The sequence below is a fragment of the Peromyscus maniculatus genome, chromosome 1 (assembly GCF_049852395.1).
Source record: "Peromyscus maniculatus bairdii isolate BWxNUB_F1_BW_parent chromosome 1, HU_Pman_BW_mat_3.1, whole genome shotgun sequence".
NCBI lineage: Eukaryota > Metazoa > Chordata > Mammalia > Rodentia > Cricetidae > Peromyscus > Peromyscus maniculatus.
This window is the reverse complement of record NC_134852.1, coordinates 161,519,075-161,544,021: the sequence shown is the minus strand read 5'-3', so window position 1 is coordinate 161,544,021 and position 24,947 is coordinate 161,519,075. Positions and strand designations below refer to the sequence as shown.

The following is a 24,947-nucleotide window of genomic DNA, read 5'->3' as shown; positions in this document are numbered from 1 at the left end:
CACCTGCACCTCTCAGGCCGGGCTGCGCCCCAGAGGATCGGGTAAGGCAGGCCAGATCTGATACAATAATTTACACACATCCAAGTCTGAAAATCTCGTATCCAACTTAAGGGCAATTTGAACCCACTCTAATGTTTAGGGATAGAAGAGACAAACCCTAAACCAGATTTGTGGTGGTTGCCATGAACTGGGGCGGCAGAAATCAGTGTCTTTGCCTTGTGGTGGTGACACTCCCTATGAATGCGGTATAAGGTGGGAAGGAGACGGCTGAAGTGGACATAACAACCTTTTTAGGGTGGTCAGGCCAAGCAGGGCAGAGGTGTCACCAGGTAGAAATCAAAGTTGTCCAGTGTCTGTATTAAATAAACTAGCAGCTTTATTATCTTTGAGGCCTGGCTCATCACTTAAGGAGATTTTTAAGTGCTTGAGGGAGAAACACCTGTAGGAAATGATGAAGACCAGGGAATAGGCCTTGGGAATCTTGAACTGGCACCACAGTGAGTGTCTGGTCAGCTTGGGAGACAGATGTCACAAAAGTGAGGAGAGGCTCCCCCTGTAGCCTCTGTTGCTCACTGTTGAGTCCTTTCAGTTCCTGGGTTACACGGGCCTCCATTGCCAGCCACTCTGCTCCAGTGGTGGGACCTCCTCTGCCTTCCTCTTTGGTTTGTTGCTGTAATCGTCTCCGGGCACGCCGCCTCCCCTGCCACACTTGGTGCCACAAGGCACAGCGCCAGCTCACTGACGACAGGTGTAACGTCTCCTTCCCTGTCTCACCCTGAGACCCTCCTCCAGCCACGTCAGGCTCCGTGGGCTTCTGCTCAGCCAGCTTCTCCAGACACTTTGCAGTCACCAGGGGCGGCTCCCCTGGTGGCCCAGAGCTCAAGGCCCTGTCCTGAGGTGTCTCTGTTACCATTTCTTCCACCCCATTTTCACTGTGGTCCCCTGCACATCCCTGCGGCTCCTCCTTCCCCTCCTCACAGCTCTCTTCTTGCCCATCTAGTCTCCGTCTTTTGTTTGTCCCTCCCAGGGGAGAGTCTTTGGTTCTGGCCCCTTCCGGCCGCGGTCTCTTGGTTCCCTGTTCTATATGGCACCCAAGCGCTTCCTTTAACACACGCACCAGAGCCACGGTGATCTGAGGAAAGGGGGCGGGGGGCAGGGGGATGAGCTTGGCAGACAGCAGGGAGCTAGTGGAGCTGGGCTGCAAGAGTGGGAGCAGTCCCCAGTCGCGGCCCCGGGAGGAGCGCTGCCGGTACTGGAGACTTCGGCAGTAACTGGCCGCCGCCCCGCAACAGCTCTGCAGCCGCCTCGCCACCCGACTGGTTACATTAGCGGCAACATTGTGACTCAGGTCAAAGGGGTCCTGGAGATTCATGGGGCCAAGGCGCAGCCCCTCCCAAAGATCAGAAGGCAGGCCCCCTGCTACCAGCAACGCCTGACCTTCCCGCAGGGACAGCAGGGAGCCGGAAAGATCCCAGCCAGAAACACAGGAGAAGAACTGGGCCAGCAGGGAACCTGGAGGAGGCAGATTAGGAAAAGGGGGTCACTTAGAAGCCATAACTGGGATGTCCCTGCAGCTACTTCAGTAGGACTTTCTTCCCTTCTTAGGGCTTCAGAAGTGTCCAGAGAAACCCAGCTCCTTAGCCACGTCCTGCCCAGATGCTGCTGCTTACCCTGGAGAGCAGTATAACTATGGAATACACCTCTTACTTGCCCAAGATATGGTTTTTTCATCCTTAAAACAGCAGCCATGGGCTACTGTGAAGACCGTGCCTTGCCCTTGAGTATGATAAATATTTCCTATTCTAGAGCTTAGTATCACTGTCAGTTCTCTCTAGATACCCCACACTCACTGAGAGGCTCAGCGTTGGTACTGGGCTCCAGTCGTGAGGCATCCTTTGGGAAACTACAGTCCCAGCCATCAACTTCTACCTGCTCCCCTTCACCTGTGACAGTAAGAAGACAGGGTCAGGCTGGAAGGAGGAAGACGGGGGAGGAACGGGTGGAAAATGCGGTGATAAATGAGATCTCATTCCAGGGGTTCTGAAGTGTGAGGGGGTGAGAAGAAGCTGAGGTAGTAGCGTTAAGTAGAGGTTGTTCTGCAGTACCTGACTTCTGGGTGAGCTGGGCCACAGTAGGAAGCACTGGAGGGTCTCTGGTCTGAAGGAAGTAGATCACTAGCAACGTCAAGGCGTAGTTATTGAGAAGGGGGCCACCCCCTGGATAAAAACCAAGAATTCCGATTAGGAAGAAGTATGTCTAAGCCCTGGTTCCTGGGCCCACTTCTTCTTCTCTGTCCCCATCCTCACCTGACAGCCCATTATGCTGAGCCCAGCAGCGTACAGTATACACAAGGGGCCGGACTCGACCATCCATCTCAGAGCAGAGATTCAGGAAACGGGAGTTATAAAGGGCTAGCCTGGGACAATGGAGAAACAAAGTTGTTACGGTGTAGGAACTCTTGAGACCTAATATCCCACCATCCTTCATTACAGACTTAAGACCAGCTAAAATAAGATCCAAAGAGTCTTCCCCAAACACTGGTCTCACGAAGGGATATACAAAAGAACATTAAACAGATCTAGGGATGTGGCCAAGTGGGACATTTGCCCAGCACTGGTGAAGCCTTGTGCTGGATCGGGGCGTGGAGTATGTATCAACAGAACCTGAGGCAACACGACATTCCATATGTTCATCCTATACAGTCACCATTCGTAAAACATGCTGTTTATATGGGACTGCTCACCAGCTAGGTAAGCATTTCCTGTAATCCCAGCACTCAAGAGGTTAAATAGGGTTAAATGGAGAGCCTGTCTCAAAAGAGACAAGACCAGTGAGATGGCTCAAGTAGGTAAGAGTCTGCCACCAAGACTGACACCCTCGCCGGGCAGCAGTGACACACACCTTTAATCCCAGCACTCGGGAGGCAGAGCCAGGCAGATCTCTGTGAGTTCAAGGCCAGCCTGGTCTACAGAGTGAGATCCAGGACAGGCACCAAAACTACACAGAGAAACCCTGCCTCAGAGGAAAAAAAAAAAAAAAGACTGACACCCTCAGTTCAATGCCTAGCACTCATGTGTTACAAGGAGAGAACTGACTCCCACAAGTTGTTATCTGACTACAGAGATGAGATATGCACAAACACATAATTTTAAATTTTTTTGAAACAAAAAACACTGTTCAGAGCCTTTTGGGGGAGAAGCAAAGTATCAAGAAAACTTGACTCCCTGCAAAGTGACAGTAGAGATCAAAAAGAGATATGCGGACCACGTGAGAGAGTCCTCAGGGACCCGTTGTTATTTGGGGCTTCCTTTTAAGGTTCAAGAGAAGGCATCAGGTTGTGTAGAGCTTAATATACAAAGAAACAAACTATGGACTAGGAGAGAAAGAGGGGGAGAAACCTGTTTACTTTTAACCTAACAGTTCCCAAATTTTTGTAGCTACAGAACTCTTTCCTATGCCTTTAACCCCAACAGAGGAGGCAAAGGCAGGCGGGCCTCTGAGCTCAAGGTCAGCCGTGTCTACATAGTAAGACTATCTTAAACAAAACCAACAACAAAAGAGCACTACGCAGAGTCAGGCATAGTAACGCACGCCTGTCACCCCAGGAGTCAGGAGGCTGGGGCAGGAGAACCCACCGCTGGGGGCCAGTATGGATAACAGGGCAAGACCCTGAGACACACAAAGTATTCCAAAGAAAACGACATTGAGATGGAAGCTAGACAGGAGGTGACATAATTGGAAGGAAGGAGGACTGAACCAAAGAAGAAAAACCTCAATTCCAAGTCAGGACTCCTCCTCATATATCCCAGAACTTAAGAGCAGCCATCCTCAACCCCACCATGAAAGTACCGGTTACTGAGGGAGATGTCTCCATGAAGACCTGAAGGCCGATGGCAGAACTTGACCACAGGGCGCCGGGCCGAGGGCACAGTCTGGACTCTGTAAACTCCGGGGACACAGCCCCGGAGAATAGAGCCCACCATCTCTAGCACTGCTGCCGCCTCCTCCTTCTCGTCCTTTGAAGCTTCTGCTAACTCTAGGGCCTTCCCCAGTTTCTCCTCTCCCCTCTCGTCCTGTAGTGGCGAAACTGGAGGCAGGGACTGGGGAGAAGTGACGGTGTCAGAGCCCAAAGCAGAATCTGGTGTCTGTGGTGCCAGAGAAGATGTGGTTTCCAAGTCCAGGACCTCAGAATCTTGGAGAGAAGTTGGAGACGGTGAGTCCAGAGGAGAAGCTGGGGTACAGGCCAGCGCTTGATGATCCAGGGAAAAAGCAAGTGCTGAGTCCACGGATGGAGGTGATGGAGCCTTGAGAGTCTGTGGGGCTGGCTGTAGATGGAGAGGAAAAGGAGTGAATACCCCTCCTCTTCCACTGCCCTCTATGTACAGGCTTTACTCTGCAGCTTTACATAACTCATTCTCAACAGAAGCCAGGCAATGATCCCAGCACTCAGGAGGCAGAGGCAGTGGATCTCCAGCCTGGTAGATACAGTGAGTTCCAGGACAGCCAGGGCTGTTATACAGAGAAACATTGTCTCAAACAAAAAAAAAAAAAAAGACAAGGTATCTACTGTGTAGCTCAGGCTGACCTTAAACTTTCTTCTTTTTATTTTATGTGTTGTGTGTTTTACCTGAATGTATGTCTGCACCACATGGATGCAATGTCTGGAACTGGAATTACAGACAGTATGAGCTACCATGTTTGTGCTGGAACTCCAGTCCTGGTCCTCTGGAAGAGCAGCCGGTGCTCTTAACCATTGAGGCTTCTTTCCAGCCCCATGGCCTTTAACTTTTCACAACCCTCCTGTCTCAACCTCCCAAGTGCTGGGATTTAGAGTCATACTTTAACCTGACAACCAGAGCTGTCCAAAAGATTCCCAAAACATATAGCCTACTGCTGTTGCCCTTGGTTGCCCTCCACCCCCAGACGCAGAAGGTAAGTGCCTACTGCAGAAGATACCATGCACTTAATAAACAAGGTCCGGGGCTGAAGAGATGGCTGAGAGGTTAAGAGCACTGGCTGCTCTTCCAAAGGTTCTAAGTTCAATTCCCAGCAACCACATGGTGGCTCACTACCATCTGTAGTGAGATCTGGTGCCCTCTTCTGGCCTGCAGGGATGCGTGCAGGCAGAACACTGTATACATAATAAATAAATAAATCTTTAAAAAAAATAAATAAAAGAAAGAAAGAAACAAGGCCCAGTGACCCCTGAGCTGGAACTGACCTGAAAGCCTCCTCCCTGAAGACTAGCTTTCATGGCACCAGAAGGCACCATGCAAGCTTCCAAAGGAGGGAGGCTACCAACAGCCCTACCCAGCTATGACACCTCTGAACCATAACGACCAGCACGGCACGATAACCCTAAGGGTGCTGTAGTGGCACACACCCCTTGGCAGTAACCAGCAGCTTTTGAACTGGACTTAAGACCTGCTCGCCAAGAGGGTGACCACGGTGGGGAATGGAAACCTATGAACTACTTGGTGCTGGTGAAGTCATGGATATTGGAGGAGAGTCTACAACCATACAATCCCTAACAATAATCTAAACATCTGTCCTTACACCCACAGATAAGTGTCATCTTCACCCCTCATCAGAGAAACTTCTCTTTGCAGTAGACACTATTTACAGAAACCACAGCTATGTTCCACAAAATGTTCCACAAAATGCAGAGTTGTGGAACCCAGTCCCAGTGGATACATCTACAAAACACTCCTGCATCTAAGGCCCAGAACATTGTGAATGAAGGAATGGAAGGTTATAAGAGTCAGAAGAACGGAGTTTGCATCAGAAGCCACACCTCCAAGTCTCACCAACATGACTGCCCAAATGTGAGCTAAACAAAACACTAATGAACACGCCAAAGTGGACAGGAAAAAGCCCACGCCCAGAGTTGTTCTCTGACTTCCACATGCCACCCCACCCCAAACACAAAATAAACTTTGTGTGTGTGTGTGTGTGTGTGTGTGTGTGTATGTGTGTGTGTGTGTGTGTGTCATTTTTTGAGACAGGGTTTCTCTATGTAGTCCTGGCTGTCCCAGAACTCATTCTGTAGACCGGGCTGGCCTCGAACTCAGTGATCTGCCTCCCGAGTGCTGGGATTAAAGGCGTGTACCACCACCATCAGCTATAAACTTTTTTAAAAAAGAGTATGGGGCCATATCCAATGCAGGTCCCACCCAGGCCACACAGCCTTTGCTCCAGTCCAGGCCTGGGAGGTGCAGCTCTCACCCTCAACAGAGAAACTTCTTCTTCTTCTTGCAGCAGACAGAGACCATTACAGAAGGCCACGACTCGTCAAAATGCAGAGAACAATTGACCAAGGGGTGCCTAGCCCTGATAAACATATAACACAACTTCTACACCTAAGGCTCAGGGAACATTGAAAAAGAAAGGGAAGAAAGACTATAAAAGTCATAAGACCAGGACGATTGTGTCTTCCATATATGACAGAGAACTACACCCACGAAATGTCAACAATATGGCTGCACAAATGAATTCAGCAGGTTGTATTTATATAATTATCCATTTACACGTATGTAACAATAATTTAAAAGAGGCTATGAATTTGAGGGGAAAATAGGAACAGTTGGAGGGAGAACTCTGTGAGTTCGAAGCCAGCCTGGTCTACAAAGCAAGTTCCAGGACAGTTTGGACTGTTACACAGAGAAACACTATCTCAAAAAACAAAGCAAAAATAGTAACAATTTTATTTAAAAGTATGGACCTATAGTCCAGTGTGGTAGAACAGGTTTCTAACCACCAATCCTAACTAGAAGTGGTGCCACACGCCTACAATCCTAGTACTTGGTAGGGTAAGGCAGGAAGATCTACAGTTGAGGCCAACCTGAGCTACAAAGTAAGTACCAGGACAATCAGGACTACATCATTAAAACCCTGTCTCAAAAATAAGACAGCTTGCCGGGCGGTGGTGGCGCACGCCTTTAGTCCCAGCACTCGGAAGGCAGAGGCAGGCGGATCTCTGTGAGTTCGAGGCCAGCCTGGTCTACCAAGTAAGTTCCAGGAAAGGCGCAAAACTGCACAGAGAAAAACCAAAAAAAAAAATAAATAAAAAAATAAGACAGCTCAGCAGTAACAGTGCTGTTCTTGCAGAGGAACCAGCTTCAGTCCCTAGCACCCAGAAGGTGGCTAACATCCCCTGTAACTCAAGGGGGATCTGTTGCCCTCTTGTGACTTCCCGAAGTATCAAGCATACATGTAGACAAAATACTCATAATGTGCATGTGCAAAGGCCCTGGGTTCAACCCCAACACAACAAAGAACACACCCTCTTTAGAGGAAGGTCTACAGGAATTCTATTTCTACACAACTTTTCTAAGAATCTAGAACTTGCTGGGCGGTGGGAATTCTATTTCTACACAACTTTTCTAAGAATCTAGAACTTGCTGGGCGGTGGTGGTGCACGCCTTTAGTCCCAGCACTCGGGAGGCAGAGCCAGGTGGATCTCTGTGAGTTCGAGGCCAGCCTGGGCTACCAAGTGAGCTCCAGGAAAGGCGCAAAGCTACACAGAGAAACCCTGTCTCGAAAAAAAACAAAACAAAAAAAAAAGAACCTAGAACTGCTCTAAAAAAGAACTGTGCATAAGAAAAAAGAATAAAACAAACAATAAAAGAACAACTTTCCTATTGCAGAAACAATCTGTAAGTTACATATTACGAAACACAAGAGCTGGCATAGTGGTGCACACCTGCAACCCCAGCATGTCTGCAGAGGCAGAAAGGACAGTACGGTCTGCATAGCAAGTTCCAGGCCAGGAAGGGATACACAGTCTCAACTACCCCTCTATACAGATAAGCAAAAAGATAATCCCCAAATTACCTTACTGTGTATCTTTTTATATATTCTCTCCAAGTAAGATCACACACAAGGGTGAACACAGTGTTGAATGCCTTTAATCCCAGCACTTGGAAGGCAGAGGAAGGTGGATCTCTGTGAGTTCCAGGCCAGCCTGGTTTACATAGCAAGTTCCAAGCCAGCCAGGGCTACATAGTGAGACCTTGTCTCAAAAAACCCACAATAAACAAAATCCAGTAACATAGAATTTTGAAATGTTTTATCTTCCTGTCACAACTGTTATCTATCCCATGCCAACTCACTTTCATTCCATCTAATGCACATCCATATCCACATTTCCACAATTACAGTAATATTCTGGATTAGTACTATTATGAATGTTTTATCATCGTAAAACTAAAAACCATGCAAGTTTGGGTAAAGCATTTGCCCAAGTCACATGACTGCATGCTCTCCTGCTCACTCACCTGCGGCTCTTCCGTATCACCCAGATCCAAGAAGAGGTCCAGATCACAGCCATGAACATCAAAGCTGTTCACAGAAGAGCCAAAAGGATGGACCACACAGCCTAGGTGCCAAAGAATAAAGATCAGAAGACAGCAGAGGGCCAGCGCGGTGGCGCAGAAAGTAAAGGCACTTGCCACCAGGTCTGACAACCCGAGTTCGATCCCCAGGACCCATGGAGTGGAAGAAGAGCACCAACTCCTGAAAGTTACCCTTTGACCTCTATAAGCATGTGTGTCTCTTGTGCGCACACATGAAGAGGGGTCAAAAAGACGGGGAGGTGCGGGAGGTTCAAGAGCAAACATACTGGGGGACAGAGGCGGAAGAGCCAGCACATGAAACACCTTCAGCTGCGGGGACTGGGGGTTCAAACGGAGGGGCAGGTAGACCAACAGACTTAGAGCAGGGGACTCACCGGGGAAGAACTCTGTGAAGACCTCCTGCATCAGCGCCACAACAAGATTCCGAAGCTGCCGCTCAGCCTCAGACAACTCCCTCAGTTCCACAAGCTTTACCATCTGTGCCTCCACATCTGGGGCCTCGGCCAGTGCTTGGGCCAGCTGTCGGCTATCTGAGTCCACTCCTTTGGGAGACTTGGAGGCTGGGCTCTGGAACTCCTTCTGCTCCCTCGGCCGAACACGCAGTCCATGTTCCCCCAGCCTGTGCTTGGGCTGTGATAAGACAGCCTCCCGAGCACTTACATCACCCATCTCCACGATGGCAAACACCCCCTGGCAAACCACACAAGAGCAAGGATCACGGTTTGGCAATCAAGAATTCAAGCATGTTTTAACAGTAGAGGAGAATCTTTGACATGGGAACCAACCCATACACTGGGAATATTTACTTGCTGTTTTTGTAAAAGGGAACATATTTAGTTAGATGAGTAATCGTCACTCTTATCCCAGACATTTTCATTCCTGGTTGCCAATTAAAACCTCATCTACTGTCTTCTATATTTCACAACGACTGGATTTCAGAGGTTAAAATAAGACCCACCTAGCCATGCTTGGTGGTACATGCCTGTCATCCCAGACCCAGGAGGTAGAGGCAAGGCCTGGGGAGATGGCTCAGGCAATAAAGGCACGTGCCACCTAATCCAATGATGTGAATTTGAGCCGCCGGCTCCCACATGGCAGAAGAAGAAAACTGACGACTGGAAGTTGTTCTCTGACTTCCATGTCTGTTGCACACGTTGCCCCACTCCCTACCACACAGACACACTAAATACATAAAATGGAGTTAAGGGGTTGGAGTGATGGCTCAGAGGTTAAGAGCACGGAATGCTTTTTCAAAGGACCTGAATTTGGCTCCCAGCACCTCCACAGCAGGTCACAACTATCAGTTACTCCAGCTCTAGGGAATACAATGCCTTCTGTCCTCCAAGGGCACCAGGCACAAACATGCAGGTAAAAATTCATACACATAGTAAGTCTTTTAAAAAATTAAAATGCAATCAAAAAATTTAAAGGGGTTGGAAAGATGGCTCAGTCGTTAGGAGTTTGGTTCACAGTTGCCTGTGACTCCAGGTCTAGGGGATCAGATGCCTTCCTAGAGTCAAAGGCACTTGTGCACAAATCCACACACAGATAAACATATACAGACATTAACTTAAAACAAAAGAGTCTTAGCCAGGCAGTGGCACACACCTGCTGTGGGATGTTCTGTATGTCAAGTTGTTCTGATTGATCAATAAATAAAACCTGATCGGCTGTGGCTAGGCAGGAAGGATAGGCGGGACTAACAGAGAGGAGAAATAAAAGGACAGGAAGGCAGAAGGACTGACTGCAGCCGCCGCCATGACCAGCAGCATGTGAAGATGCCGGTGGGCCACCAGCCACGTGGCAAGGTATAGATTTATGGAAATGGACTAATTTAAGCTATAAGCACAGTTAGCAAGAAGCCTGCCACGGCCATACAGTTTGTAACCAATATAAGTCTCTGTGTTTACTTGGTTGGGTCTGAGCGGCTGTGGGACTGCCGGGTGACAAAGATTTGTCCTGACTGTGGGCAAAGCAGGAAAACTCTAGCAACACACACCTTTAATCCCAGCACTTGAGAGGCTAGAGTAGGCAGGTTTCTGTGAGTTTGAGGCCAGCCTGGTCTACCTATCAAGTTCCAGGACAGACAGCCAGGGCTATAGAGAGAGACCCTGCCTCAAAAAAATAAAAAATAAAAACTTTTTAAATGGAGAGGAGTGGGCAGGAAGATCAGGAGTTCAAGCTCAGCTACATAGCATGTTTGAGGTCAGCCTGCATGATGTGAGATTCAGTCTCAAAAAACCAAAAACCACGGCCGGGCAGTGGTGGCTCACGCCTTTAATCCCAGCACTCAGAGAGGCAGAGGCCGGTGGATCTCTGTGAGTTCAAGGCCAGCCTGGTCTACAAATTGAGTTCTAAGACAGCCAGGACTGTTACACAGAGAGACTCTGTCTCAAAAAAAAAAAAAAAACCACACACACAAAAAGTCTTGTTCCTAGTTAACTCTTTTAACAATAAGAATCCATGGCAGGGAGTCTGTATGTGGAATTCTGGAGAAATGGCTCAGTAGTTAAGAGCACTTGCTGCTCTTGCAGAGGACTGGAATTCAGTTCCCAAATCCCACATTAGACAACTAGAAACCAACCACCTGTAACTCCAGCTCTATACAATCATGCCCTCTTCTGGCCTCAGAGCACCTGTACTCACATACACATAACTACATAGACACCCAGATATAAACCTTAAAAAAAAAATCCATGTTGGCGTAAAGTGCTCGCCACCAAACCTGACCTCCTGAGTTCAATCCCCTGAATACATAGTAGGACAAACTCCTAAAAGTTGTCCTCTGACCCCACATTTGCGCCATGGACCATGCATGTGCACACATAATAAAAGTTTTAAAAGAATCCATGTTGGGTTCAGAATGCAGCTCACTGGGAGAGAAGTTGTCTAGTGTGCATGAAGTCTTGGATTCAAGCCTCAGCACCAAACTATAACAAATTTTGTAAAAATTCTGCTACTGCTAGTATAAATACATAAACTCTAAAAAAATCCTGTCTTCAAGGAACTTACCAACTAGGATTAGCAGTAATATGACAGCTAGGCTGCTATGATCTGGGTGAGCTGAACAGAGCTGAATAGTAATGACTGAGATTTTTTTTTAAGGTAAAAAACATTTGCGGAATCGAGGCAAACATGACTGCTTGTGGATAAAAGTGCATGTTCTTTTATGTCATCTATTCCTATAAAGAGGCACTCTGTGTAGTAATAAAGACTGCAGTGCCAGCATAAAGATATATTTAGATGAAGAGAAAAGAACTGATACCAACAAATAAACCACTACACCTAGTCAACAGGATAATAAGATCAGTGGGGAAGGAATGGGCTTATAGAGACATGCTGCTGGGACAACTGGACAGTCAGAAGCAAGAGAATGTTGGACCCTTACTTCGTATCACATATAAACAATTACAGACGTCTCACCAGTTCAAGGCATGAATCAAAGATAGGAGGTGATTGATAAAGGATATGGGGATGGTTTGGAGATAGACAGAGGCCACTTTCCTAACATTCAGAAGTCCCCATGTTCAATCCCTAGAACTGGAAGAAAAACCAAAAAGGGAGGGGGCGGCAGGTAAGAGGGAATAGGGCAAAAGGCTTGGCCACGCCTTTAATCCCAGCACTAAGTAAGCAGAGGCAGGTGGATCTCTGTGAGTTCAAGGCCAGCCTGGTCTACATAACAAGCTCCCAGCCAGCCAGAGTTACATGGTAAAACCTAGGATTACATGATGAGATCCTGTCTCAAAACAAACAAAATGATGCAATGTTTGATAAGTAAGTCCCCCATAGTTAACTCTGTGGAATGGATTAAATCCAGGGAGTGTAGGAGGTGGCAGAAGCTCCCAAAACTAAGCTATTCCGAGTTCTGAAATGTCTACCAAGGACAGGCCACATTAGGAGGCTGCAAAAACAGGCTGCTAGTTTCTCTCTTTTCATATGAAGCACACCCATCTGATCCATTAATCCCAAAGCCACTCACTCTACCTTGTCCTTGTCCATGACAATGTTGGCCACAGGGCCAAATGTCTGGAAATACTCAGAAAGCTGAGCAGAACCCACATCCCTGGGAAAGCCACTGACGAACACACTTCGAAGTCCCTGGGCCTTTCTGGTAGCTCGTAGTTGTACAAGATCCCGGTGCTTCCGGCCTTTCAAGTGGGCATCGAGGCTGGGTCCTGCAGAGGCAAGTGTGAGAGACATAAGCATACAAAGGAGGTCTGTCCCGGTGTTCTGCTCTCTGCACATGGAGATACTTCTCCTTTAAAGACAGACAAAGGGTGACATGTGGACGGAGCAGTGGCTCCTTCCACATTTGATATTCTTTGGTTTTTTTTTTTTCTACACAGTGCATTCTCTAAGTGATTTCCTCGAGAAAGGACCACAGGGCAGGTAGTGCCTGAGCCAATGATATGCATTAAGTTGAGCAACAGCTGCGCACCCAAGAGGAATTAACAAGTAATCTGTCCAAGGCCAAAATGTAGAACTAAATAAATCAGGTTCCTGACTAATTCTCAAGAGATAAATAGTAGGCATTCCAAATGTATCAGTTTCTCATATATGATGGAAATGATAGTGCCTACCACATAGGCATCATTCACACACAGCTCTGGCCATCTGGTATGTGGTAATGTGTGGGAAATTAGCCATTAGTATTATCATCAGTCAGCTGCTTGATGCCATTGGAAGCCAAGGGTCTTCTGGTGGACAAGGCAAGACCACCAGAAGACCCTGTTTAGGGGAAATCACATTTCAGATATCAAAAGTAGGATGTGAGATGTCACCGAACCCCTTTCGGTGTCACAGAATGACGCAGTCCACCTTTCCAAGCCCTCTTCCTCACTGGCACCTTCTGCTCTCACTCAGGCCAGGCTCTTTCACTCATCCTCCACTGGGGAGTCTCCAATTGAATTACCGCCTTCTCTGTGATGCCTCAGCTCTGTAAACATATCCATGGCGGACTGAAACCGTCTCAGTCCAGACTATGAGTTCCTGAATCCTTTTCCCGACTCCAGAGACCATCAAAGTGCCAGGCACAGAACAGAGGTGTCCAGTAAACGTTTGAAAAGGAATAATGAACCTTTCACTATGGATATTTTGCATCGTCCTTAGAACGGGTGGGACTTTCCCCACTCTGCAATGCCCTGGGACGTACTGAGTGAAAATAGAAGTGGATGACCCCAGCGCCAGCAAACACTATAACCTAGATAACCCTAACTTTCACTAACACCTAAAAAGGAGCGCCTGCAACCTCCCCCTTCCCTCACTAGCCACCGCTTACGGTTGGCTGTAGTAATGTCGCAAAGGCAGCAGCGAAAGCGGCCACGAGGCAGCGATACGACATCCGAATCCACCGCCGCCATAGCGACTCTCCGGTATGGACCGCCTACAACCTCTTCCGCCACCAGCCACCACCAGAATTCACAGCTAAAAATCACACTGTGCGGGGAAGCCACTTCCGCCAGTGCTGTAGGAAGTGACGTTTGTGTCCGGCGCTAGCGTATTCCTCCAGAAAACTTGTCCCTAGGTTGAGGGTTCCTGTTCTAAGTCAGTTCTAGGGAAAGCCGCCTATCGACAACGCTCATTGGCCCGAAGAATCGTGAATATTCATTGAGCAGCCACAAAAGCGGGCTTGTTTCTTAACAGCACAGCCCCTTCTTCGCCAAGCGGTGGCAGGTGATCTGTGCCTTCACTTCACCATACAACTGCACCCTCAATCTTTTATTTCACCGTGAGAATAGCAGAGGGTGGGTGTTTCCAATCCTTCTGGAGCTCAAGGACTCCGACTCCCACATCCTCAGGGCAGTTCTTTTCTCTACACCCGGATCCTTCTGCAGGACAAGTGTTTTCAGCGCTCTTGGTCCCTGTCCCCGCTACTCCCTTTCACCTGGACTCAGTGAGGCAACGGCAGATAGCTACTATCCCAGGTCAGTTTCTTCCGCAGTTGTAGCCTGAATGAAGTATATTAACGAGGCCCATTACAAGGTAGTAAGACGAAGAAAAGACTACCAGTGGTAAGAGATAAACTCATTTATTCAAGGAAGTGGGATGGGAAGTGCTGCAGATCCCGTCAGGCACAGGAATCAGTCTTGTAGGTTCAGGGAACAGGAAAGAAGATGTGAGCTGAGCACAGGGACCATAATGAAATGGAAAGGCTATCAGGTGGACTCAGCAGCTTGTCCTGTGATTATCAGAGCAGTAGACCTTGGGCAGAAAACCAGTCTGTGGCCTTGGCTGAGTCATGGGGCCCTTCTGTCACTAAAGTGTTTAAGAATTGGAGGCCGGGTGGTGGTGGCGCACGCCTTTAATCCCAGCACTCGGGAGGCAGAGCCAGGCAGATCTCTGTGAGTTCGAGGCCAGCCTGGACTACCAAGTGAGTTCCAGGAAAGGTACAAAGCTACACAGAGAAACCCTGTCTCAAAAAACCAAAAAAAAGTGTTTAAGAATTGGTTGAACTTACCAGCTGTCCCCCATTGGACCCTGCTCAGGTATCTGATCCTTAGTGCCAAACCAAGAAAGCAGACCGAACAAAAAACAGTATACTGCACACTCAACAGTGGAGGCAGGTGCTGACACTGTACAAATCCTGGGCAGCAGTCTGGATATGTACACCACTGAACCTGAACTGTAAAGTCCTGCAGTACCACACCCATAACCACTAAGGTAGAGTGCATTTTTTTGTTTTCAAGACAGGGCTTCTCGGTGTAGCCCTAGCTATTCCGGAAGTCCCTCTGTAGACCAGATTGGCCTCGAACTTAAGAGATCTGCTTGCCTCTGCCTCCCAAGTGCTAGAATTAAAGGCATGTGTTAACACCACCCAGCTGGTGAGATGCATCTGACCCTGGCTGCTAGTGTTCCCTAGAATGCCTAAATGAAAGTGAAGGAAGGGCTGAGGATAGGTAGCTAATAGTAGAGCCCTTGAGTAGCATGCACCAGGAGTAAAAGTGGGTAACAGGAAAACATTCTCACAGTCTTCTGTGGAGACTCAGAGCCATTACAGAACTTTGAATGAATCTACACCAAGATGCTGCTTATACTCCAGCCCCAATAGACGCTTGAGTCCCACAAGGAGAGCTGGCACAGACCTCCTCGCAGTCCGGCTGCATGTCTCATAAAGCTGTTGCTAGAACAAGTGCCATCTGTATCTTTCTTTGTCCTTTGTTCTCTATTTTCCCTCTCAAAGACACCCCAACACACACACACACACACACACACACACACACACACACACACACACACACACACACACACACACACACACACACCAGTGGCAGAGAACAGCTGAGCCTGAGGAGCTGAAGAAAACAGCTTTTTATTCATCACTATAAGAACCAATTACAGAATCCGAGGTTAAAAAACGGACAAAAGATCTTTATTTCTGAGAATTGGCATATAAAAGGCAGAGGGGGAAAGGGAGGGAAGAAAGAGTGAGCATGGGCTGGGGTTGATGCCAGCTTAGGGCCCTCAAAGTCTAATTAGGAAAGTCCGGACACCGGACAGTAAGAGAAACCCCCAATTAGAAAATAAAGACAAAAGAGAGACATGGCAGTGCACTCCCCTTCCCCTGCCAGGTACCACCACCTGATATCTGATACTCTTCCCCGCCTCCATCCCTTTTACAAAGGGAGGTAAAATTTTTAAAAAATTAAAAAACCCTCCTCCCCCCGAGCTGTCCAAACCAAGTGTGGGTCCCAGCCCCCAAATAGGGTAGGTACCCACATAGGCAAGTTCCTGTAGGCTGTCCTCTATCACAGGCATGGAGAAGCCCAAAGAAGGGGAGTTAGTGGCAGCCACACCAGAGGGTGTCCAACCCTCCAAGGTCACACACACCAGCTTCAACCCTCCCTCACTCCTTGAGGTTTGAATGCCCTGAGCACCCACCCTCTACCTCTCATCCCACCTCCCTCCCCGTAAGATGCTCAATCCTCCAGAACAATGGGCTCATTGGTGCTGGCAGGATGTGCGGGTGCTGGCAGAGAAACTGGGGGCCGAACTCCCAGCAGTGCTGGCTTCACCTTCAAGGGCAGGTTGGGCCTCCGGGCAGCTCGGCGCATTTCCAGGTGAGTTAGAGCCTTCCTTAAAGCCCTGGTCAAAAAGAGCAAGACAGAAACGAGGGGGGGGGGGCGGCTTTATGAGCAGCGACACAGCAAAGACTCCACAATGAACTCCACTATTCTGGCACCCACATTCTTCTCTGCACCTCTTTCTCAGACACCCCTACTTCCAATGCCCCCCAACCTGGATTGCTGGTCTCGGTCCCTCCCGGGGTGGACTCCCTCCCTACCTGGTATCTTTTGTGGCCACAAATACCACAGGATTGGGAGCATCAGCAGGGTTTAGTTTCTGACGCTTGGCTGCTGGCTGTGAGCTTGAACGAATCCCGGAGGCCAGAGGCCTTCCATTGGCAGAGAAGGGGACCCCCGCCCCTGCCATCTGGAAAAGGACAGACAGGGCGACATAATGAAAGCGCTGCCTCCCTCAGCCTCCTATCAGAAACAAAAGCCCACCCATTCAGCTTTCCCCACCGAGTGTCAACTCACAGTCTCATAGGAACGCTTCACCATAATGCCCCCCAGGCCTCGGTTCTGTGTCAGCTGGTTTCTGTTGATTGGTGTCTTGGTGCCCCGAGGTGTTTTTGGTTTCAGAGGTGCCTGGGCCACTACCCGTGGGGGCAGGGGAGATGAAACAAAACGTTCATACCTTCTCTTGCTCATGTAGTTTCCTTACATTCTTTCTTCCCTCTCTACCCTGGCCTAGCAGTTTACCTTGGACCCATGAAGAGCAGTAACGGAGGAAAAGGCCTATCAAGCTACCTACCCATATTTCAAAAATGACACTGAGTATGTTTTCAGATCACAAAATACTTATGAAAAGGCCTTACTGTGCCAGAAATGGAGCTCAATGGTAAACCACTTGCCCAGAATACATAAGGTTCTGGGTTTTGATCTAGCACCACCACTACCACCAAGACCAAAAAAAAAAGAAAAAAAAAAAAATACACACACATACTCATGGTTTGTTCTCAGTGGGAAAGGAAAACTCAGGGGAAGAAAAGGTTCTTGGACAGTCAAGCGGCTGGCGGCCTGACACCACCCACACTGTTTCTCCCACCTTCTACCCACCCTAAATCGAGTGTGGTTCCCATTCCATACCCAGATCTTTGACGATAGTTGCCAAGGGCAGCCGCACCAGAGGGTGAATTTTCAGTGGCGTCTTGGCAGCCTTAGGAAGTCGAATAGAACCTGGAGAAGAAGAAAGCTTCTGGACATTCTGCAGTTTTGTTCTTGCTTTGTGAAATGGTCTTGCTATGTAGCCCTGACTGGCCTAGACCTTGCCATCATCCTCTTAGCTCTGCTTCTCCAGTGCTTGGGTTACAGGCATGCATCACAATACCTAGCCTACGTGAAACAGGGTCCTACTATGTAATCCAGGCTGGAGCTCATTACATAGACCAGTCTGATAGGAACTAGGTAGTTAGATCCTGTCTCAGTCTCCCAGCGCTTATATTCTAGGTATGCACTACCAGACATAGCAGATCAAAATTTCTGAAGGCACTTTTCACTACCCTAGGGTCAAGAGTTAAACCAAACACCCTGTGGCCTACTATCCCTACCGTCATTAAACAACAGAATCTGGCCAGAGCAACTCTGAACTCATTAGCCATGTGGCTAGTATTACCACTCCAGTCCTTACACTCAGCTTTGATGGCATTGGCATTGATCGGTGCATAGGGTCTTCGGGCAGCCCTCCTTGGCTGTAACAGGTCTCTGCACATCCGTCTGGCAAGACGAGTCAGCTTTGTGGTCTGGAGCAAGAAAGTTTGCCTGTTCTTAGCCAGCAACTTGGCCCGGTTAGCGCTGGTTGTATAGGGGGAGAGACTCTGGGCTTCGGGTCTGGATAAATGACCTCTTGAGTGTGGCTCCTGGAGGGACGACATGGGACAAAGGGAATTGCAAGTCAGCACTGCAGTTCTTGCCTCCATTTCCCGCAGACAGCAAACCGTTTCTGCCTGATCTCTTTACTGACACACTCCACCCAACCTTCCTGGCTCCCCAACCCTTAGCAAGTGCCCTGTCCATCTGACTGTCTCCATGTAAGGAGTCAGGTTTTCTGACCTTTGCACGCCCACTACTCTCTCCGTTCCCTACCTGGTCTTGCAGTGGTTCTGTTCTATTTGTTTGTTGAGACAGCTCACCTGGAGCTTACTATACATACTAGGCTGGCCTCAAACTCAGAGACCCACCTGCCTCAGCCACCACACCCAGCTCCCACCCAGTGATTCTTACTGTGGTGCCCCGAGCAGCCCCTTCAAGCTGGGTTGGGGTCTTCAGTCCCCCATACTTCTTCCAGTAAATCCAGCAGGAAGCACAAAGGCGGCACTGCATGTTAGGTGGGCCCCAGGCATACCACTGGGCAGACTGTGTGGCTAGAGGAGCATAGAGAGAGGGTTAATGTGCCGGCAGGAAACATGGCACCTGAGCTCCTCAAATTCCTATGCCAGAGAAATAGGCCACCCAAACTCAGCATCCCTGCCCCTCCTTGAAACTCACTGTGGCAGCTCTCACAAGTCAGGCCTTTCTGGAATCCGGCCCCATTCATGCCAGGTTTTGAACCCACGGAAATGATCTGGTTAGGGTTTGGCTTAGTACTAAAGAAGGAAACAAGAGAACACAGAAGTTAGTTAAGGAAATAACTCACTTCTATCTGTCCCTCTTTCTACTCCCTCCCCTCACTCTCTCTGGAATGCTGGGGATTGAACCGAGGGCCTTGTGCATACTAAGCCCATGCTTATCACTGAGCTACAGCTTCTACCATTTGCTTCGGCCTTCTGCTCACCCCCAATCACTAAGGAAGACATCAACTGGGAGAGAAAGGTAAACATTCTCCCCTCCCTGCCACACTTACTAGGTGGGGATGTAGACCTGTTTCAGTTTGCTGTCTGCTTCAGCAGCTTTCAATCTTTTCTGTTAAAAGGAAAAAAAAAAAAAAAACAAAACAAAACAGAAATTCAGACCATCTCAGTCCAGATGAAACCAAACAAACCAAAAGGCAGAGAGGTAACCAGGTGACTTCTGTTCCAGCCTCCCAGCCCTAACCCATACCTGCTGAATATACCGATCTGTGGTTTTCCACATGTAATAAAACTGGACTATGCTTGCAAGTGATTTCCAGGGTAGCTAAGAAGAACAACAAACAAAGGATGAGGTGGCACCTGGCCCTAGGTCCCGACTCCCTCTTCTCACCTCTTTTTCTAGTTCTATTCACTTACAAAGTCCTGGCGGATATCATTGAAATCTTTCCCGTACTTCTCTAGGGCCTCTTCAAATAGCATGGCTTCAGAAGCAGACCACTCCTCCATCTCATCTCGACAGAGCACTGGGCCCCCCTGTGGCACCAGGGTTGACATGGCCTTGGCCAAGTCATAGCCATTCTTTTGTAATGTGTCCATGGCATGGAACTACCAAAAACAGAAAACGAAGCTGAGGACTCGCTGATCTTTAAGTACTCCTACTCTCTCCACGACTCGCTCCTCTCCTGCCCCGATGCGCCCACCTGCCCAGCAACTTGTGCTTACCAGGGTTATATCTCGGGACGCAGCGGCTGCACTCATGTGCAAGCTCGGCTGCCGAATGGAGCTGCTGCAGTCTAGGGCTCTTGCAAAGGTTCCCACAGCTCTACGGAGAGATTGAGAAGTCAAGAAGGGAAGGAAAAAGTTCAAACAGGCTCAGCAACTAAGGAGAAAAAAGAAAAAGCACCCAGGCCTAAAACAAAGCCCACATATGAAAATGGATGGGAGGCAGAACTGGGTTCATTCCTCCCCAGCCCATCTTCCTGATCCACCCACCCTCACCGGGCCACCACGAGAAACTGATCAATTTGCCGGTCTGTGAGAGGGTTGTCTGGGTCCCAGACTTTCATCTCCATCTTCTGTTGGTTTCGATTATCCGATTCGCCTGAGGCACCAAAGCAACAGCATCACCAGGGAGGGAGAGAGAGGGAAATAACTTAGTCACTCACAGTAACTCTTCCTCCTCTTCTCTGCTTGGATTCTTTTTTCTTTTTTGTTGTTGTTTTCCCAAAAAAGGGTTTCTCTGTGTAGCCCTGGCTGTCCTGGAACTCGCGCTGCAGACCAGGCTGGCCTTGAACTCACAGAGACCCATCAGATTCTATCAGCCACATCAAGCCTCAGAATCCCCTCCCAACTGTGCCCATTTGTCTCTTTCGGGTTCCTAAGTCCCATTCTGTCAGGGTCACAACAGAAAACCTAGCAGATTTTGCAGATCCCCCAGGTCATGTGATTCACAGGAAGTTATGCTCAGGCACTTCCATTCTGTGGCTTACCCTCTGCCAAGCGATCTGGAATCTCAGCTTGGAATTTGCAACCAACTCTGATCTCCCCTTGATCAGCTAGAAGTGTCTTCTGCACAGGATCAAACACCAGTGAGTAAAAAAAGCAGTCCTAAAAAATGAGGAGAGAGAAAGTTAGTGGGCAGAATCCACATGGGCAGTGAGGTACATCCAGACTCCCCAGCTGGGAGGTCCATCAACCCTTTACCTCTTTGCTTGTCCTGAGTTTAGGGGGCAACACCCCCTCCCCTCCCTCTCCTCACAATACCTCCTTACCTCTTTTTCCAGATACTGGTTCAAGATATCTGTCTCATTCAAGAGAGTTACACTGCACTTCCCCCTAAGACAGGCCAGAAAGTACTGAATGAGCAACACATACCCTCTTATCTACCACCTCCAACACACCACTCCCTTCTCTCCATCTTCTAAATAAGGACACAGAGGCCACAGGGACCCTGATCCTCCTATACCTTATGTGGGTGGCTGGTAACGATTCAAACTGCCGAGAAAGAAAAAGCTCTCGGTGCTTCAACTGATGTCTCTGCTGCTCCGAGACCCCTGGCTGCTTTGATTCCTCCTCAAATTCCCCTAGAATATTAAGGAGGAAGACACAAACTCAGGAGCTAATTTGGAAAGAGGGTACTTTGGGATGGCAGAAGTCCAGGTAAAGGACATCCTACCTCAGCTGTTGTATCTCACTTTCCTCAGACATCTCACCCTTACCTACCAGCTTTCCCTTTTGGCCTTATGCCTGTTGTGGATGCTCAGTCCTCTCTTTAATTCCATCACGGGGAGAACTGTATAAGGATGCCACAGAAATGCACCCCAAATCCAGCTGCCAATACTGATACTACGCATAAAGTACAAATACAGTCATAATACAGTATGTCACATTCTTGCTCAACTAGCCTGAGGTCCTAGAATCCAGTTCCGGTGTGGGAGCAGCACCCAGGGTTTATTTACCAGCTCTTCATACTTCAGGACTCTTTGCTGTGTCTGAAACATTACATGCAACCTAACTCTCCTTCTCTTTCTACTTGGTTAATAATCGTTTGTGGGGCTTTCAAGAAAAGTACCTCTCAAACCAGTGCCAAGACCTTCCTCCTCAAGAGGCAGCAGCTTGCACTGAAATCTTGGTGGACACAGTTAAACCTGGCTAAATGCCAAACAAAGTGGGCGGAGATAGAAAACTTAAGCACTTGTTCATTGGTGCATTGTTCCCCGGAAGAACTGGGTGTAAGATGGGGGGGGGGGGGTTGTGTCTCTATGTAGAGGGCTCCACCTCTCAGGAGTGTGCTCTAGGAAACCCAGGGCTAGGAGGGCCACACCCCCCACCCCTTTTGATTGGACAAAGCCAAGGTCAGCCCCTGCAAGATGGAACTGGAAACCCCAAAGGGCCAGGAAACTTGGTAGGCCCAGCTCCATTAACCCTTTCGTGACTGTGGCCCGAAAAAATAAATTTAGGAAAAAAGGGAAAAGTAGTTAAATCTAAATGAAAAAAAATCAGAAAATGAAAAGCATAAAGAGAATGCAGACAAAGCAAAAAGTATGGCAGATGCTAAATGGAACAGAGAGAGAAACAGGAGAAGAGAGAAGTTCAAGAGAACTTCCTGACTTCTAGCTTCCTATCGTCTCCATCAATGTTCTGGCATCACCTCTGGACTACAACATAAACCTCTCCCACTATTATGCAGGCATCTCAAAACACTATCTTTCTCTTCACCTTGACCATCATTCACTAACCACTACCCCAAAGTACCCAAAATGTCCCCACGTACTTCAATCCGCTAAAGCCCTTTTCATTCCCTATCTAAGTCTCTCTCCTCTAACACACACAAGCCACATTCTGACTTCCCTTATCACGGCCTCCCCACCCCGCTTCCAGCCCCAACTTGTAACAACAGGCCTCCCTCTGCAAACCAGGCACTTCCCACCCCCAAACTCAGGCCCTGCCTTGGGCATGTTACCAGGGGAAACACCTGCAGGAACACGTCCCGTCCTGAGATCCCGAGGAGGGGGAGAGGAGGAAGAAATGAAGACACTCACTAGCATTACTGTCAGCCAGGCTGTTGAGGCTACTGGAAATATCCCTCCGCCGGAAAAGACAGACAACCTTTGCTTCCACATTTCCATTTGCAGTCTAACGGAGAAAGAAAAACAGGGCAATGAAAACTGGCCATTTGAAAGTGGAAGTGCACTATCTCTCTAAGGACCTAAGTCGAAGAGACCAAAAACTTAGCAATAAAGATTTATATTCAAAGATAATTCCAGGACCAATGAGAACGTCTCCACGGAGTTTAAGGTCAGCCTGGTCTTCACAGCAAGTTCCAGGCAGCCAAGGCTACATAATAGAGAGATTCTGTATATATAAAAAATAAAATAAAATACAAAGAGAATTTCTTTGACCCCAAATATGAGAATAATATAAAGCTGCCACTAAGTTCTCAGCAGCCTTCCTCCATACATCCCATGAATGAATGTTCACCTGGATAAGCTCTAAGCTAGGTAAGATTCTCCCTGCCACTTGTAGTTAAAAAAGACTCCAAACGCAAGAGACCGCCTTAGTGGGAGGAGCTTCTGCTCCACTCACCTTGTTTAGCTCCTCAATCCGTCTAACCAGGTAAGGATTGCTGGAGGAGTTCTCAAAATAGACGTAATCTGTAGAAGGGGGTGGGGAAGAAACGCGATCAGAGAAGACAACCAGAGCACCCGGAAGAGAAAGTAGATCTGTGTGGGCCAAAAACAAACAAAATGCTAGGTAGAGATAATGTGGAAATGTGGAAAAGGAAAGACTTAAGAAAATTATGCCGGGCGGTGGTGGCGGCGCACGCCTTTAATCCTAGCACTCGGGAGGCAGAGCCAGGAGGATCTCTGTGAGTTCAAGGACAACCTGGTCTACAGAGCGAGATCCAGGGCAGGCACCAAAACTACACAGAGAAACCCTGTCTCAGGAAAAAACAAAAAGATTAGCTGGACAGTGGTGGCCAACAGCACTCAGGAGGCAGAGCCAGGCAGAGCTCTTCGAGTTCGAGGCCAGCCTGATCTACAGAGTGAATTCCAGGACAGCCAGGCTAGACAGAGAAACCATGTCTCAGGGAGAAAAAAAAAAAGGAAAATAACTATCAACCGTCCCAAAAATCCAAGAGAGAGAGAGAGAAGAGAGATGAGAACAGGATTTCCCTGGAGTCCATCCACACAACTCTGCACTGGAGTTGCACCCCTGTGTCTGAGAATTGAGTAAATTGTTCACTCCACCTCAGGCCCCACCTTCGTGAACGCACAAGCCGCCAAAGAAAAGAAATCCCCTGCGCGACTGGCTCCCCCGCAGCTGGTCCCGCCGACACTCGGGCCCCTTCCAAGCCAAGCCCACTTCCCGCCCGGGGTACAGTCGCAGGTCTCAGCACTGTTCCGGCTGTAAGCAAGCCTCTGCGGGAGACTAGACTCCCGGTAACGTCGCCGCCGCGGAACCATAGGTCTCGGTTCCGGTTCCGGTCGGCGCTGCGGCCCGTACGACCCCAGATGTGGCTCCCCCGCGCCTGCGGACACCGAGTCTCCCTGATCCCGGCCCCAACCTCTTCCGCCCGGAGTACTCACCTCCCACCCGGTACATGTTAGCCGCCATGGCCGTTCCCGCCGCCGCCTCCGGCCGCACAAAGAGGTCCGGGAGGCTCGCGGGGGCAAAGCTTGGCTCCAGACGATGCCCCCAGCGCGGGGCTGACGCTTCGCGGAAGTGTCGATGGGGCCCGCGCAGCCGGCACCTCTGCTCGCTCAGCCGTCGCGGTTCATCACGGTTCGCACGACGACGACTCTGCTATAGCCTCACGCCCGGGACACCCAGGCCGGCGCCGGTCTGCTCGGCTTCTTCCGGAACGAGCTCGGTTCCTGCCTGACCTTAGCCAAATTCCGGCTCCTAGCGTGCTCACCGAGTCCCAGCAGACGTCGTGTAGTGCCAGCCGCTGGGAAGGTTTGCCCTGCCCGCGTCCGGGTTCGCCTCCTTCCGGAACACCTTCGGCCGATACGGAGAACAAGGCCCAGCGCTCGGCTCAGGTCGGAGAGCAAGACCCCGCAGATCGGCCACTTCCGGAAGGAACTCGGCTCCTTTCGCTCAGCCGCGGCCCCGCGCTCGGTTATTTCCGTTGCAGCTCGACCCCGCCCCCGAGGGCGGTAGGGAGCCGGATTTAACTCTTTGCACTATGGGTCCCTGCTGCTCCGACAGTGGCCTCGAAAGGCGCGCGCGCGCGCCCTCGC

The 24,947-nt window shown here is 49.2% G+C and overlaps 2 protein-coding genes across 4 annotated transcripts; both read right to left on the bottom strand.

Annotated features, from left to right (window-relative positions):
* Positions 1-354: 354 nt before the first annotated feature.
* On the bottom strand, positions 355-13,836 carry Tut1 (terminal uridylyl transferase 1, U6 snRNA-specific). 2 transcript variants are annotated; one of them, XM_006995201.4, is made up of 9 exons: positions 13,633-13,836; positions 12,339-12,529; positions 8,729-9,044; positions 8,277-8,377; positions 3,850-4,325; positions 2,307-2,416; positions 2,106-2,216; positions 1,851-1,943; positions 355-1,512 (listed from the first exon to the last, which is right to left on the bottom strand). In XM_006995201.4, exons 1-9 carry the CDS (start codon positions 13,712-13,714, stop codon positions 401-403), a joined length of 2,592 nt encoding a protein of 863 aa, XP_006995263.1. In that variant the 5' UTR covers positions 13,715-13,836; the 3' UTR covers positions 355-400. The 2 variants fall into 2 exon arrangements, with proteins under 2 accessions (XP_006995263.1, XP_042116435.1); XM_042260501.2 differs by having other exon boundaries at positions 13,267-13,642.
* Positions 13,837-15,647: 1,811 nt separating this feature from the next.
* Mta2 (metastasis associated 1 family member 2) lies at positions 15,648-24,933 on the bottom strand. Of its 2 annotated transcripts, none has more exons than XM_006995199.4 (18): positions 24,294-24,933; positions 23,290-23,357; positions 22,746-22,839; positions 21,170-21,287; positions 20,976-21,039; positions 20,694-20,811; positions 20,203-20,305; positions 19,927-20,026; positions 19,621-19,809; positions 19,454-19,528; positions 19,257-19,315; positions 18,902-18,999; positions 18,638-18,777; positions 18,045-18,273; positions 17,504-17,593; positions 16,892-17,010; positions 16,636-16,784; positions 15,648-16,436 (listed from the first exon to the last, which is right to left on the bottom strand). In XM_006995199.4, exons 1-18 carry the CDS (start codon positions 24,319-24,321, stop codon positions 16,271-16,273), a joined length of 2,007 nt encoding a protein of 668 aa, XP_006995261.1. In that variant the 5' UTR covers positions 24,322-24,933; the 3' UTR covers positions 15,648-16,270. The 2 variants fall into 2 exon arrangements, with proteins under 2 accessions (XP_006995261.1, XP_076415305.1); XM_076559190.1 differs by lacking the exon at positions 24,294-24,933 and adding an exon at positions 23,967-24,193.
* Positions 24,934-24,947: the final 14 nt, after the last annotated feature.